The sequence below is a fragment of the Brachyhypopomus gauderio genome, unplaced genomic scaffold (genome assembly GCF_052324685.1).
Source record: "Brachyhypopomus gauderio isolate BG-103 unplaced genomic scaffold, BGAUD_0.2 sc87, whole genome shotgun sequence".
NCBI classification, from domain to species: Eukaryota; Metazoa; Chordata; class Actinopteri; order Gymnotiformes; family Hypopomidae; genus Brachyhypopomus; species Brachyhypopomus gauderio.
The window spans coordinates 725640-741616 of NW_027506908.1; the positions used below are offsets into that span (position 1 = coordinate 725640).

The 15977-nt window shown below is 41.8% G+C and overlaps 2 protein-coding genes across 20 annotated transcripts in view; both read left to right on the forward strand.

The window, feature by feature from the left end:
* Positions 1–6101, forward strand: part of LOC143493463 (uncharacterized) — a 29816-nt gene extending 23715 nt beyond the window's left edge. For 3 of the 18 annotated variants that reach the window (XM_076991886.1, XM_076991883.1, XM_076991884.1), the window contains 2 exons: positions 1611–4536; positions 4610–6099. In XM_076991886.1, coding sequence (XP_076848001.1) covers positions 1611–2516 — 906 coding nt within the window. In that variant the 3' untranslated portion in view covers positions 2517–4536; positions 4610–6099. Of the gene's footprint in view, positions 1–1610; positions 4537–4609 lie in introns of all 18 variants that reach the window. The other 15 variants (XR_013125464.1, XR_013125465.1, XR_013125467.1 and 12 more) reach the window with 14 other exon arrangements.
* Positions 6102–8935: 2834 nt separating this feature from the next.
* On the forward strand, positions 8936–13305 carry LOC143493462 (protein kinase C delta type-like). 2 transcript variants are annotated; one of them, XM_076991882.1, is made up of 11 exons: positions 8936–9166; positions 9715–9807; positions 9993–10304; positions 10988–11118; positions 11387–11554; positions 11791–11882; positions 12068–12130; positions 12237–12375; positions 12480–12668; positions 12845–12970; positions 13137–13305. In XM_076991882.1, exons 1-11 carry the CDS (start codon positions 8971–8973, stop codon positions 13293–13295), a joined length of 1668 nt encoding a protein of 555 aa, XP_076847997.1. In that variant the 5' UTR covers positions 8936–8970; the 3' UTR covers positions 13296–13305. The 2 variants fall into 2 exon arrangements, with proteins under 2 accessions (XP_076847997.1, XP_076847996.1); XM_076991881.1 differs by having other exon boundaries at positions 8937–9166; positions 9712–9807.
* The last annotated feature ends 2672 nt before the right edge of the window (positions 13306–15977 follow it).

Below are 15977 nucleotides of genomic sequence, written 5' to 3' on the forward strand. Positions count from 1 at the left end.
ATTTTAGCCAGTCTTTTCAACATCCAAATAGTGCATTGAATACACCAGGGATATATTTTAGGATTCAAGCAACTGCTGCACGTTCGCCTGCTAAACTTAAAGTACATTAACTGCCTGTAAATAAAACGTATTTTGTATTCTATTTAGTGCACTACACAATGAGTGGGGAGCTATTTGGGTCATGATCTAATCAAACACAGCTACACGGTTACGCGGTTATGTCTTGTGATTATCCGTCTCACCTGTGGCTCATCTCGTCATCACTTGGGGTTTATGGGGTCTGTCTATTTAATGTACGTTCGCGCAGTGTCCTGTGCTCGTCGTTGTCTGAGTCATACGTTTTCTGTGAGTAGCTGTGTGTTTTACGTCGGGAGCGGGAGCTGCAGGCGCTGCGGTGGGCGGTCCTCCTCCTGCCCTCGCCGCAAACCCTCCACCGGGTGCAGCGCGAACCCTCCACCGGGTGTGAGCCTTCCTAACCTGGCAGTGGGAGCGCTGTCTGTAACCTCTATCTCCTCTTCCTCCTCACTGCCCAGGCTCCAGCTCATGGGCGTGGCTGGGCTCCCACCCCGGGAGCCGTCCATCGCGCTCCCCTCGGAGCGGTAAGGGGGAGCGCTCACCCCCAGGCTGTTACTCCCCTTGACGGTCCCGGCAGAACGCTCAGTGGGTGGCGAACTACCCTCGTCCTCCGTACATAGCTCGCTGTCCGTGCACTCAGAGTCACTTTAATATGAGTACATATATTGCGCAGATGGCGCACGTAAAACACACAGCTACTCACAGAAAACGTATGACTCAGACAACGACGAGCACAGGACACTGCGCGAACGTACATTAAATAGACAGACCCCATAAACCCCAAGTGATGACGAGACGAGCCACAGGTGAGACGGATAATCACAAGACATAACCGCGTAACCGTGTAGCTGTGTTTGATTAGATCATGACACAAATAGCTCCCCACTCATTGTGTAGTGCACTAAGTAGAATACAAAATACGTTTTATTTACAGGCAGTTAATGTACTTTAAGTTTAGCAGGCGAACGTGCAGCAGTTGCTTGAATCCTAAAATATATCCCTGGTGTATTCAATGCACTATTTGGATGTTGAAAAGACTGGCTAAAATTCAGTTCATGTCGTTATTTTGGTAGTAACAAATATTTGCATTTTCTTAAATCAGGTATTTCACCCTTGCTATCCATGTTGACAGTTCATGTTTTTTCTCCCTCACCCAGCTCTTAACACACGCTTACAATGTTTATCAGTAAGAACAATATGGTAGAGGTGTGTTGAGAACTGGAGTAGGGAAACACATGCACATGTTCCCGCTCCCGATGTGGGTTCGGGGCACTGGGTCCTGTTGGCACCCCGGGACGGGTAGTGCCCTTGGTGGGGGAGTCTGTCACATTGAGGTCACATTGAGATTACAGTCTGATTATTGTATAACTACAAAGTGCTATATGATCTGATCCTATATAACCTAATTAACTGAAAACATCCACAAAGAGTACGGTTACAAGGGCTGTTTATAATGTGACCGGACTGTGTATATTATTTTAATCTTTTAAAAATATAATTTGTGTATGTTTTCTCTTTGTTTTTGCCCAATCCAGAAGCTAACACCAATTGAAGAGCTGTTCCTCTTTCTGATGTACTTGTCGGTTGGCCTAAAACAGAGGGATCTTGGGCACAGATTTTTTATTCACCGCACCACTGTGAGCCGGATCATCATTACGTGGGCCAACTTCTTTACACCCTTTACAGGCCTTTACACCCTGCTGGGATCCATGTGTATCTGGATGCCACCCGAAGTCATCAAGACTCACCTGCCCAAGGAGTTCTCAAGGTACCCAGACACACAGGTAGTGATTGACTGCACAGAGCTTCGCTGCCAGACTCCATCATCTTTACTGCTGCAAAGTGAAGTATTTTCAACATACAAGTCCCACTGCACTTTCAAAGGTATGTTGGGGATGGCACCACATGGAGCTGTGACATTTGTATCAGCACTTTACCAGGGGTCCATCAGTGACAAGGAAATCTTCAGGCAGTCAGGCATCACATCTCTACTGACACCTCACATGGCCATTATGGTAGACAAGGGATTCCTTGTTGATGACCTGGTTCCTTGTAAAGTACACAGGCCTGCTTTCCTGCACAAGAGAACACAGATGCTGGAAGATGATGTGAGAGAGACCCAGCATATTGCACGTCTAAGGGTACATGTGGAGAGGATGATTAGACGAATTAAAGAAAACAAACTATTTGACACTGTAATACCACTCTCCATCACAGGAAGTATCAATCAAATTGTTTACTGTGGCATGTCTTCTCTCCAGCTACCAGAATGGTCCTCTTGTCAAGAAATGGGCCTCGGATGGTGGAAAGGTCTGTATGAGTACAGAATATATAACATTTGCTCTTTCCCAAGAATACTTTTTACATTCATGTACAGGGCTTTTTGTTATTATTTTAGAAATGTTACAGAATTTCTCCTGATGTTTCCCTGCTGCAATTAAGGCTTTCATGATTTGAGGTAGGTTTACTAAATAAGGAAAAACAGCAGGGCAATGGTACTCCAGGGGGGTATTCCACGAAGCGAGCTAACTCAGTAAGCCGGGCTTTTAAAGACAAGCCTGGCTCATTTTGCTCAAATTCGGTTCCACAAAAGAGGCTAGACTTGAGCCTCGCTCAGTTACTACAGCAACATATACGTTTGAACTAACCTGCTCCGTACCAGGCTAGAGTTGAGGCTTAGCTTAGCCGGACCGCTTCTATTGGCTGAGCAGCGTGATGTCAGTCTCGCCATCCGGGAAACTGAATTGAGGAACAAGGTTCCGCTGCAGTTCTATCCATTAAATGGCTGTGGATGTAGCATATATTATAACATCTTTATACATTTAATTGAGTACTGTAATTATTAGTTTGGAATGATTGCAGGTTATTATTATCAAAATTTAATAATTATATTTCAAAATGCAATTTATATTTCGATCTTAAGAGTACATATTCAATGTTATTCAGTGAGGTTTCTGCACATTTTAATGTATTGGTTTAATCTTCACAAATTCAGGTCAGTGTAAAATGGAATACAGTGTCTAATCGCAGTTATGGTGCAGAAACATACATTAGCATAAACTCTATATCACAAAAAATACAATTCTTTGTACCTGAGTATTAATAATTATTAATACTGAGTAATTTAGGTGAAGATACTTTTAGGTATATATTTATCCCCATACTTCCTCTTTTGTGTTCAAATTACAAGCAAATCATATCACTTTGCAATTTACATATGTTCAGTATAAATAATGTAAATGTGTGGTTAACTTAATGGTGCAAAAAGGAAATGGATACAGACAAATACCTTACCAAGATTTTCATACAGGTGATACAAATAATCCAAAATGTAAGCTATAAAAAGAGCAGCTAACAGTGAAGGCTGAAGGCTGATTGACCATGGCATGCCCATTTGTAGAGAATCCAGTAGATGAGGGAGTGTGTATAGTGCACAGAGCATTCATGCTATCAGCTCCAAGGTCATTCCAGGACAGGACAGATCCACTGGGCTTTCCAGATGACTACTTATTTGAGCACTACAGGTCAGGGGCGCAGATGGCACTGGGGACGGGGGGGACATGTCCCCTCCAGATTTATATTGACCCCATCCGAAATCTAGCATCTACAAGCATAAACGCATATATTGTACAGCTTGGTCCCCCTCACTTCAGAATTTCCATCTGCGCCGATGCTACAGGTTCAGAAGACACAGTATTATATATCTTTGTAAATTACCGGGGCCATATATTGAGAAGACCACTAGACGTAGTAAAGCTCTTACCAAACCCCAAACAGTCTGTATCGCTTTGTGCTTCTTTGCCAGTCGTGCATTTCTGTACAGCTTTGGGGATGCATAACATCTTAGTAAGGCAACGTTCTGCAGCGAAATTCGAAAGGTTTACCTTGCGCTTAAGCGCTTCCTTAATATATTCATTAAATTCCCTGGTCACAGAGGCATCCTTCCCATCCTTTTCAGAACAGCTGGCATGTATTCATGAGAAGTAGTGTTGGTTTGATCAGTAACTTGGAGTTAAATTTATATGACTTTAACAGACGCTCTTATCCAGAGCACTTACCAAAGTGCTTTGTATTCATCTTAATCAACTATTTCATGCTAAAATTCCTTCAATTCAAAACGCATTGAATTGTCTAGGATTTCCAAATGTCATTGGTGCTATAGACTGTACTCACATCTGGATAAAGGCTCCATCTGTACCCATGGAGGCAGACTATGTGAACCAAAAAATTATTTCACAGCATCAATGTACAGGTACATGCAAGTTTTGCCTACCCAACAGAAATTGTAAAGCATGTCAGTTCATGGGTTTGAATAACTTTCACCCTTTGTCACTTTTGCCATTGTTCTAGATGGTTTGCACCAGCCAATTTCTATTCTCCAACATTGAGGTAAAATGGCCCGGCTCGGTGCACGATTCCAGGATATTTCGTGCCTCCTCACTGGCACAGAGGTTTGCTAAGGTAAGAATACTCCAACCACACAAAATAGTGCAGATTTGGCCTCAGTGTTTAACTCTACTCCTTATAATCGTAGGTGCTTTTCCTGGCTTACTGCTTGGGGATAGGGGTTACCCCTGCCAACCTTTTCTTCTTACCCCATATGCAGACCCTACAACAGATGCAGAGAGGAGGTTCAATCATGCACATTCAAAGACAAGGGCATGCATTGAGATGGCATTTGGACAGTTAAAGAGCAGATTTAACTGCTTGCACCATCTCAGAGTGACTCCTGAGAGAGCCTGTGACATTAAAGCAGCCTGTGCAGTTTTGCACAATGTGGCAATACTGCAAAAAGAAGAAATGCCAAGAGTGCAGTTGGAGCAATGGGAAGACGACATTTTAATTGCAGACCACATGGATGGTAGAGCTGTGAGGGACATGTATGCAAACACTTACTTTAGTTAAGGGAATATTTTGTTTGCATTTGTTCATTAACACTATTAACATAAAACAAGAGGCGTTTTTTTTGGAAAGAGAAATGTATTAATTGTCTTGCTGAGCCTGTGGACAGAAGAAACAAAGAACAAAAATGTAAAATCTGAGAAACAACTGAACCTACCTTTAACATAAGGCTGTGTATCATGAGGACAGACAGGATCAGATGATGTTCCTCCTTCGATTCCCACAATGATGGGGCGTCCGCTGTTTTGCTCTAAAGCAAGGTCTTCTGCAGGAGTGAGGGCTGCTACAGGAGGCCCACCAGCAGCAGCAGCAGTAGCAGTTTTCTTTCTGGTTGCTAAAATATTTTATACAGTTGCCACGTTCTCCTAACCCCGCTCATGTTACTTCTACATCAGGAAATTATTAACATTATTAATTTACTATAACACTTTTAAAATGCCAATGAATGGATTAAATTATATGCTCACGCATTTAATGTGTCTGCAATATTGTGCCAGGCAGCTTCTCTGGCTTTATTAATACAGGACATGTTGCCTTTCTTCATAATAACGTCTTTATATTCCTCATAAAGACGTATGAGTAGCTCCTGTTCAGCAGAAGAAAAAAAAGCTGCTCGTTCTTTCAGCTCTTTCGACATTTTCTTGCCTTTTCGAATATCGATTAGTGAGGCTGTGTAAATACTGTGTGCACGCGCATGATCGCAGATTACAAAAGCCGGGCTTGAATTAGCGGGGACAGGTTGAGTCTGGATTTCGTTAGTGGAACGGAACTAGACGGAAGTGAACTGTTTGGCTAACTCAAGCGAGGCTCACTCTAATAAGCGCCGCTTTCATAAGCTCGCTTCGTGGAATAGCCCCCAGGACCAATGTTGCAAATCTGTGATAAATATTTAAGGGTGCATATGCATGTTATCCATGTGTTTACTTTTCATGTACACTTCCTGCAGTTTGAACTATGACCACTTACTTTTTGTAAATAGTTACTTCACATCTAATGGGCTTCACTTTTAATGTTTAATATTTAATATAAATGTTTCACTTGTTTGTACTTAAGCTTGACGAAATGTAAAACAATGACAAAGTGAAGGAAAATAAATAATTTTATTTTGAAACAAAGTGCTTGTGATTTGTCTATTGAGTTGTTTTTTAAAATATCAGAACTGTGCCAATGACATTCAAATGTTTTTCTATTCTACAGATCCTTATCAGGGTTATAAGAACATTTTAAACAAATACAACAATATATACAAACATACAAACTGAGTTTATAGACATCTGGGCATGTATAGGTGAAAAAAGAAATGGTCCACCTTTTGTTTAATGGTGTTAATTACCTGTGCATCTTTCAATATGCGCTGCACCAACATGTCCTCCTCAGCAAAAACAACAAAGTCACACCAGTCCATTCCTGTGATGAGCATCTGCCCCTGGATCTGCCAGTAGTAGTTATGATGACGCTTCAGCTGCAGTGTGCCCTGCTTTGCTTCTAGGTAAGAGCAGTCAACATAACTTACAGAGCAGAGGATCCTAATGATCAGAGATATATCTACAGAGATCACTATTTATTTATACTCATACTGCTAATGTGCATGGTTGAATAACTCAATCTATACTGTGGTATTTTATATTCATTTGTATGTTACTGTAATGATGCATACTAAAGTTTGTTTATGCAAAACAGTACTTCCGTTATGGTGAGTAGGTATAATTATTGGCCACTTTAGTTGGCACAATTCTTTTCAGGCCAGCTTAGTAGTTCAACAACTAAAGATCATTCAATTTCTCTGCATAGATTGATTGTCTTCACTCATTTATGGCCCAGACCACCCCTGAGCAGATATTATATGGGTGGTGGATCACTGTCAGCAGCGCAGTGGTATATGTGCTTTTTATTTTTTAAATCAATTACATTTTGCAGTCTTAATATCTGAAATGATGTCTTTGTAATTTAAAATAAGTAGTATATGTGTAACGACCTGCGCTGGGCAGAACAGGGAGGCGGACACAAACGCTGAGGAGAGCGAGATTTATTAAAGGAAATTCCATTGACAGAGTCGAAATAACGGGCGCAGGTCAGATCGGGAAGGCAGTCCATACATGAAATATACACAGGCATGACAACGGGTACAGATAACAACCAGACAGACTAACTAAGGAACAAAAGGCAAAACACACGGGAGACGGATAACACAAAGGCGCAAACTTACGAACAGCTGGAATGACTAGGCACAGGTTTGAACAAAAAGACCAATACGGACATGGGAGACACAGGGACTTTTATACACAGGACTAGACAAGGACCAGGTGCGAACAATGATAACAGGGGCGTGGCAAACAATGGGAAATCACAGAGACAACGAGCAGGGCGGGATAAACAGGCAGGGAATACAGACATGAGGGAACCCAGAGTGACAGCTACGAGAGGAGGCGTAGCCCTACGTGACAATATGACTGTATTCTGTGTTTATTGACATTTTTCATAGCACCCTACATTTTTACACAAATGTACAAAGTTTAGAATATTATTACTTACCAAAGTTCTTGGCTTGTGCCATTGCTGCTCACTCTCTGTGCAGCTCAGGACAGGAGGAACAGCAGGAACTCTTAGTTGTGAATAATGTGCAGTTTGATAAAGCAATGCCACCACATGATTGCACAAAGTTGTCCCAGCAACACATGAGCAGGTCTCGAATCATCTAATGAAATCTGCAAAAATACAAAATGTAGCAAATACAATGAGAAACAGTATCAAGTGCAATTTAATTTAAAAAAAACTGTTTACAAAATAAAATCCGCCAGGAAAGGCTATATAATTAGAATACACTGTCACTAATAGTCTACAGTGTTGCCTAATGTGGCCCTCATTTGACATAAACAATTTACCAGCTTCAATAGTATTTACAATAAAGTAAATCAGGAAACATCTGAACAAATACAGTTTCTGGGGGTTTTGCCTTTTAACATTCACTTTTCCTGACATTAAGTCATACTCACATTGCCAGGTAACATTACTCAAAACATTACTCCACTACTTACTTTTCACCAACAAAATGTTTTTAATCCCCATAAACATAAATCTAAAAACAACATTCATAGCATCTATCTTCTAAAGCACTGTCACCCTACACTCGAGCTGTGTGGCTTCTCCGACTTCTTCATCGACCTAAAACAGGTCGCCCTCACACACATCTCTCCTGTCACCTGATCTTTGTTCCACACTAAAATGCAAATAAAAGAATAGACTTAATCACAGTATGTGTTTAATAGTGAAGTGAGATAACTCAGTCCTGAGACAGGTTAAACAGCAGTCTCCGGCGCGGATTCCGTGTTTGTAAACAAAGCACAATATTCGTTGTTTTGTAAACAAACACGCGTCGGCGAACACCGTCGAGTTGCGCTTTGTTTACAAACACAGATTCCGCTGTTTAACCCAGTCATGGCCGGGCTAAACACAGGGATCCGCCGGGTTTGTGTTGATCTTGAGTTTAAGCTCTTACGAAGTTTAGTGTTCAGACACGACCAGCTAGCTAACACACACACACACACACACACACACACACACACGCGCGCACGCACACACACATACACACACGCGCGCGCACGCACTCACACACACAATGCTAACGCTAACTAATTTACGTTTAGGTGTGTGCTAGCGCTAACACGGAACACTCACCTTCGTAGTTGTCAATATAACTAGATATGTACATCTTGAAATCTTTCTCTTTCTCGCTCGAAGAAGCCGCGGCATGTGTGTCTTGACGATCCGATGAACATCGTTGACCGTCACCCGAGGGAGGTCCTGCAAACAGCGCGTGTAAAACGTCATTGTTGACGTGTCTCTGTAGTCGAGCCCGAGATAACCGGAAATGATACTGCCGGTATATGGGCATGCGGAAGCGTCACGTGCACAGAGCGAATAAAAAATATATATTCCCATAATTCCACATGACGTCATAATACCTGCTCTGTCGTCATAACGACGGCACAACAAATGAGGGTATATATAAAATTGCATGTACAGTATAATTCCATATCAGTCCACATAAAGACAATGAAGTGGGAAGATATTACAAGGTGTTGTCTCTGGTGCTGGTGCATCAGCACCCAAGATTTGGATGACACAGACACAGAGGAGATATACGGAGGAACAGAACCAATACAGGAGACCGAAAACACCCATGGCCTCAGTGAGTAAATGAGTACAATAGTGACAATTTATTTTGGGGTCATATATTGGGGCTTATTTTGTTCTTTTAACACAGCTGAATTTGGTGTTTATTGGTAAAACCAATAAGTGAAAAATAGAAAAAAAAACCTGATAATTTGACAGGTTAATTTTTATGAAGTCAGTGGTGTTGCTATGGCAACATACCAACAAACCCAGGTCCACAAATAGTGATAGTCTCAATATAAATCAAATAATAACGATTCTATTACATTTGTGTCTTTCTTCTTGGCTTTGTATATTTATTGATTAGAAAAAGTATTTGAAGGGATTTTTTAATGGGTTGTGTATACCGTATTTTCTGGACTATAGAGCGCACCTCAATATAAGCCGCACCTACCAAGTCTTTTTAAATGGAAAATGTTGTATAACCCGCACCGGGCTATATGTCGCATATATCTACTGCTTACCTAATGCTTATATTAACACAGTTCAGCTAAAAAAACATTGACCTGTTATTACATTGTAACGTGTACTTAGGACTTGTTGAAAAAATCATTTTTGCAGTAGCACCTTTGAATGACAGTATTCTGGATGAGGCCTGTGAGGAGCTGCTTCTCGTTCTCCTGGACGAGACTGAGGACTCCTATAACCCATCTCTAGGTGACCAAGACACATTCATACAGAATATCAATTTGATACCATATTTCATAATTTGCTGACATCAACGTGTTCAGTAGCTATTCATATCAAACAAGCACACATTAACACAATTCAGATGAAAAACATTCACCTGTTAATTTCATGTAATATTTAATTATGGCTTCTTGAAAAAATCTTTTTTGCAGTAGCACCGTTGAATAACAGTGTTCTGGATGAGGCCTGGGAGAAGCTGTGCCACGTTCTCCTGGACGAGATTGAGGTCTCTTTGAACATAAGTGTTCTGGACGATGCCTGGAAGGAGCTGCTCCAGGTTCTCCTGGACGAGACTGAGGTCTCGTTGAACACAAGTGCTCTGGACAATGCCTGGAAGGAGCTGCTCCAGGTTCTCCTGGACGAGACTGAGGTCTCGTTGAACACAAGTGCTCTGGACGATGCCTGGAAGGAGCTGCTCCACGTTCTCCTGGATGAGACTGAGGACTCCTACAACCCATCTCTAGGTGAATCTCAAGTTGATAACATATTGTAATTTGCTGATATCAACATGTTCAATAGTTATTTTCATATAACTCAACTCAACTCAACTTTATTTATAGAGCACTTTAAGAACGGCAGCCGAAACAAAGTGCTGTACATAAGAATAGAACATTAGACATAAAACAAATAATGATAAAACAATATTAACTAAAGCGGTAAAAGGAATCAATAGAACAAATCAAAGAATTAAACTAAAGCAGTAAAAACTAAAAATATACAAAGTCTCATGCTGTGTTTAAAGCCAATGAATTAAAGTGGGTTTTAAGACTTGTTTTTAAAATGGGCAGTGAAGGGTCTTGTCTAACATGCAGTGGTAGGTTGTTCCATAATCTAGGAGCAGCAATCGAAAAAGCTCTATCCCCTCTGAGCTTACGCTTTGCGTTACTTTTGGCGTCTCTTGCCACAGGGCATATGGTGTCACATGCATCCCTGTAGGGAAGAGCAGGGCTGCCTTTGTAATTCACCCAATGATAGAAAATATTTATTACAAAAAAAAAAAAGCTATATGCACTTGAACTTGGGTTAGACCAAGTGCCAAACTAAAGTGGCTAATCTGTGTGGCATCAGCCAGAAACTACTGGCTGAGGTATTCACCCAAGTTAGCTAGATGTCTGGATGTGTAAAAATGTACTGTACATCTCTGTAGATGCATCTCCATGTGGTCGACTGTGTGAGGGTTCGAGTCCTCGCCCCCTGTCCAGGATCAGCCACCAGACACACATCACTGTGGAGCACTTCACCTTTCACAGTGTACTGGGCCAGGGAAGCTATGGCAAGGTAGAGTCTTCCCCGTCACGCTGCTCCCACGTCCTCCACACACACACACTGACTCTGTGTCTCTCTTCACTTCTCCTGACTATTCACTTATCATTTTTACATGTCTGTCCTTTTGCCCTTCTATTGTTAAATACTATCTCCACAAGAATAGACCAAACAAACTCTATTCCATCAAATCTTCATATTTCATGGATGTGTGTGTATGTGTGTTTTATTTTTCTTTCACTCTGGTCTGTTTGTCTATTTTTCTCCCTTGGTCCCTGCTCAGGTTTTTCTGGCTGAACTAAAGGGCAGCAAGGATTTGTTTGCTGTGAAAGCCTTGAGGAAGGACGTGATGAATAATAACGTAGAGTTCACCATGGTGGAGAAGCGGGTGCTAGCTCTGGCATGGGACTGTCCCTTCCTCACCCACCTTTACTCCACCTTTCAGACCGAGGTAGTAAAGAACAAATTAACGGTTACATTATACAGTTGCTCCACCTCTCAGTCAACAGTAATGGGGTGTCCAGCAGGACACTTTTGTGTAGGCAGTAATTAACCACACCAGGCATTGTCACAACTGTTTACTGTAACTTATACTTCATGGAGTCACTGTGGTATTTAGATGATTGTTGAGTCAGTAATTCTGCTTGTACTCATACCAAAGTGTTTATGGCATTGTCTGCATGTTAGGAGCACTTGTTCTTTGTCATGGAGTACCTGACCGGAGGTGACCTGATGTTCCACATACGGGAAACAGGAAGCTTTGACCTCTACACAACCACGTGAGGCAACACACACACACACACACACACACACACACACACACACACACACACACACACACACACACACACACACACACACACACACACAATGATGTTTTTTTGTATGCCTTATATAAATATAAACGTAGGTGTGTGTAATTATAGTGCGGTCTGATGGCTCCTGGTTTGTTTCTTTCTTCCAGATTCTATGCAGCTGAAATTGTGTGCGGACTCCAGTTCCTTCATGGAAAGGGCATCATCCACAGGTAACACACAAACAAATCTACATGGACATTCTGTATTTTCACCTTTACTGTTCTTGTCTACTGAACCACATTTTTGCCACATTTTTGTATTTCTCTCCTGCATTAGGGATCTCAAGTTGGACAATGTGATGCTGGATGGAGAAGGTCACATAAAAATTGCGGATTTTGGCATGTGCAAAGAGAATGTTTTTGGAGACAATCTTGGCAAAACATTCTGTGGGACACCATACTACATGGCCCCTGAGGTATGAGATGGCATCAAATGAATTTGACATTGAATGTTCTCACCTGTAGCAATGTCAATGTAATTCAGTATGCCCTGAATGTGAATGTGTGTGCATGTGTGTAGATCATTCTGGGTGAGCGGTATTCATTCTCTGTGGATTGGTGGTCATTTGGTGTGCTCCTATATGGGATGCTGATTGGTAAGCCTCCATTCGATGGTGAAGAGATCGATGATATTTTTGATTCCATCATTATGGACATACCTGACTTCCCTGACTGGATCACTCTGGATACCAGAGACATGCTAGAACGAGTAAGCATGCACAAAACCACACCTGATGACACATTAATAATAGTAATAATAATAATAATAATAATAATAATAATAATAATAATAATAATACTTCACAACCAAGACATGAATAGACACACTGAGATATTTCTATTATGAATAATATTCTTGCTTTTGGTTTTCTTCCATGAACAAAGCTGTTTGAGCAAGACCCTTCTTATAGACTGGGTGTTGTGCCTAATATCCGAGGTCACTCATTCTTTGAGATCGTCGACTGGTCTGCTCTGGAGAGGAGAGAGATCCAACCCCCTTACGTGCCAGTGGTATGAGCTTTCTTTCCATCTCTTTCCATTTCTTACAGTCATCTCTCATTCCTGTTTTTTTTTACTTTTCATACTGTATGCTCATAGAGCAAATTGGAAAAATACAGATACTGAAAAGCAGCCTCTGTTCATCATGTGATTTGCTTCCATTCTCCTCCAACCACAGAAATCATCCAATGACGGTGGCAACTGCGAGCAGGAGTTATTAAACGACCGCCTGTCCATGTGTGAGAAAGGCTTGATTGGCTTAACGGACCAGAGTGCGTTTGCTGGCTTTTCTTTCGTCAACCAGCACATGGAGCATCTCCTGCAGGGGTGTAAATAAAAAAAATGTAAATGTGCCATATTTTGTCAATTGTGATTTATACACCCCAATCAAAATTTGTCCTCCGCTTTTAACCCATCTGTGCAGTTAGAACACACACACACACACACACACACACACACACACACTAGTGATTACTAGGGGGCTGTGGATCACATGTGCCCAGAGCGGTGGGCAGCCCTAGCTGGTGCCCGGGGAGCAGTTGGGGTTAGGTGCCTTGCTCAAGGGCACCTCAGTCATGGCCTCAGGTCTGAGAATTGAACCCACGACCCTCCGGTCACAAGACCAGTTCCCTACCACCAGGCCATGACTGACCTGGACAAGTGATGGACAACCTGCTCCACATCTTAACATGACAGAAGAAGATACAGTACAAATGTGTGATTAAACTATACAGCCAGTGTTTTTATGTGTCACTGGCTCTCCCTTCTCAAAATAAAACCTGTATTTTGGGCATGGTCTGGGGGTGATTCACAGAGGTGTCAACTGGCCATAACGGCTCCTCCAGGTTATGTATTCCATTTTAGGCAATATTTGATACACCCTTGCCAAATCCATGTAGATCAGGTATCACCAAATGGCGGACCGCGGTCCGGATCCGGACCTGAACACCGTCCTGTCCGGACCCAATCACATTCCTGATTAACTGGATACGGACCCAAATGCCAAAAAATTTTTAACGGGAGACTATATTTTAAACCGGAGAATTTATTTTCAGACGAGTGTAACGTTCACCACCCATTTGAGTGTTACGTTCACCCCCCCCCCCCCCCGCTCAACAACTTTCGTTCGCCACCGTGGACCCGGACCTAAGGTCTGAGCTATCTGCCAAAAATGGACCGCGGAAAGATTTAATTGATTACCCCTGATGTAGATGTTTTGTTCAAGTAACCATTCATTATTGTAATTCAAAAACATTAGATAATCCCTCATTGATTGTGTCCATGAATCACTGATAACACCTTTAAAGTATGTGGAACGGCAGAGTAAGGGTTAATAACCCAGTTTGCAAAAGAGGTTACTGAAAGTATAGATAAAAAGATATAGATTATGTACAGTTGAAATCGTATTGTGAGTTTGCAGGGGTATATTTAATTTAAGCACATGTGCATATGGTTTCATTTTTGTGTGCATAAAGCTTAGAAAGGAAATAAATTCAATGCATTTTAAAAGGTATTGTAACGACTGAGAGCTAAGAGGACACAAATACTGAGGATAGCAGGGTTTAATAGCTGGAGTGTTAACATAGAGGATACGAGGGTAACGAGGCATACTAATTAAAATACAACTATCACAAATCAAGAACTAACAACCAGACAAGATAACTCAGATAACAAAAGACAGAGGATAAAACAAACACAAGAACTCAGAACAAGGCAGATAAACACACAACCAGGATTACCACCACAATGACTTCCAAAGAGGGACTGAAACACAGGGAGTACAAGTACCAAACCAATCAAGACAAACTAGAAACACCTGAGCTGAAAGCAAGGAAGGAGGGACAGACAAGACAAGGTGAACAACAGAAGACCTGGGCTGTGTTCGAAATAGACTACTACATACTGGATACTGCATACTGGACTCAGTATATACTGGATACTGCATACTAGTCCTCGTAGTAGTATGCAGTACAGTTTCCAGTATGCGACAAAAGCAAAGCACACTACGGGGTCACGTGAACGTAGCGTTGCATGATGGGATGCAGTACACCACGAAGATAGCTCTGTTCGCGTACTGGAATATTTTGCGGAAGTAGTAGGTCATCCGGGTATGTTTCGCGTACTGGAAATTTTCATTTTGGTCACATACTGCATACGGCATACTCAGGGACGGACTGGCCATCGGGCATACCGGGCATTTTCCCGGTGGGCCGACGTGCTATTTGGGCCGACAGTCCTGACACTTTTTTATCTATTTATATATTGGTCTGACCGGCCCATAAAACAAGTAGATCAGTGGGCCGATTCAGATGGAGGCTGGCTGATTGACACTTGTCTGGCGAATCACATTAACACACCTTTCGCGATGCTCCTGCTGCCTGCATAATGCATTTGGCAAAAAAAAGTCAGCGCGAGAGTTTACCGGTCCTTAAACACGCTGGTATGCAGCCCATTGGTTATTTTCTTTACTGACACAGAGCTGTACCAATCATATCATCAAACACCCCCTCCTCCATGCGCCGGTGCGTAGTGCAATCTAACGTTGATTAACATAACGTATGTGAGTATCTGAGATGGAGAAAAAGCGCAAAGGAGGTGCAGAGAAACTACGACAAAAAAGAAGCTTGAACTTCAAGTAAACGCTGCCAAATGTATAAAAATTACTCAAATGTTTGCCACAGCAGGGCCTTCATCAGCTCCCGTGGCTGATGACAGTGGTGACGGTGGCCAGTGAACAGAAACATGTACTGAACGTGCGGTAAGCCTGACTCCTTTCAGAGCAGCTATAAAATGAGTAGGGTTAAGCAACCAAACCCTTTGCCAAATCTGATAAATTGATAAAACATCAATAAAATCATTTTGGCTAATGTTCTATGGCCGAGTTAGTTTGTATTGTAAATGCAAAAGGTAAAATAAGTGAATAACGTCCTTACCTCTATTATAAGACTTTGTGTACACTGACTGAATGAGAAAATAAGCCTATTTTAGTACTTTTATGTCTTCCATTCTGAACTAAATA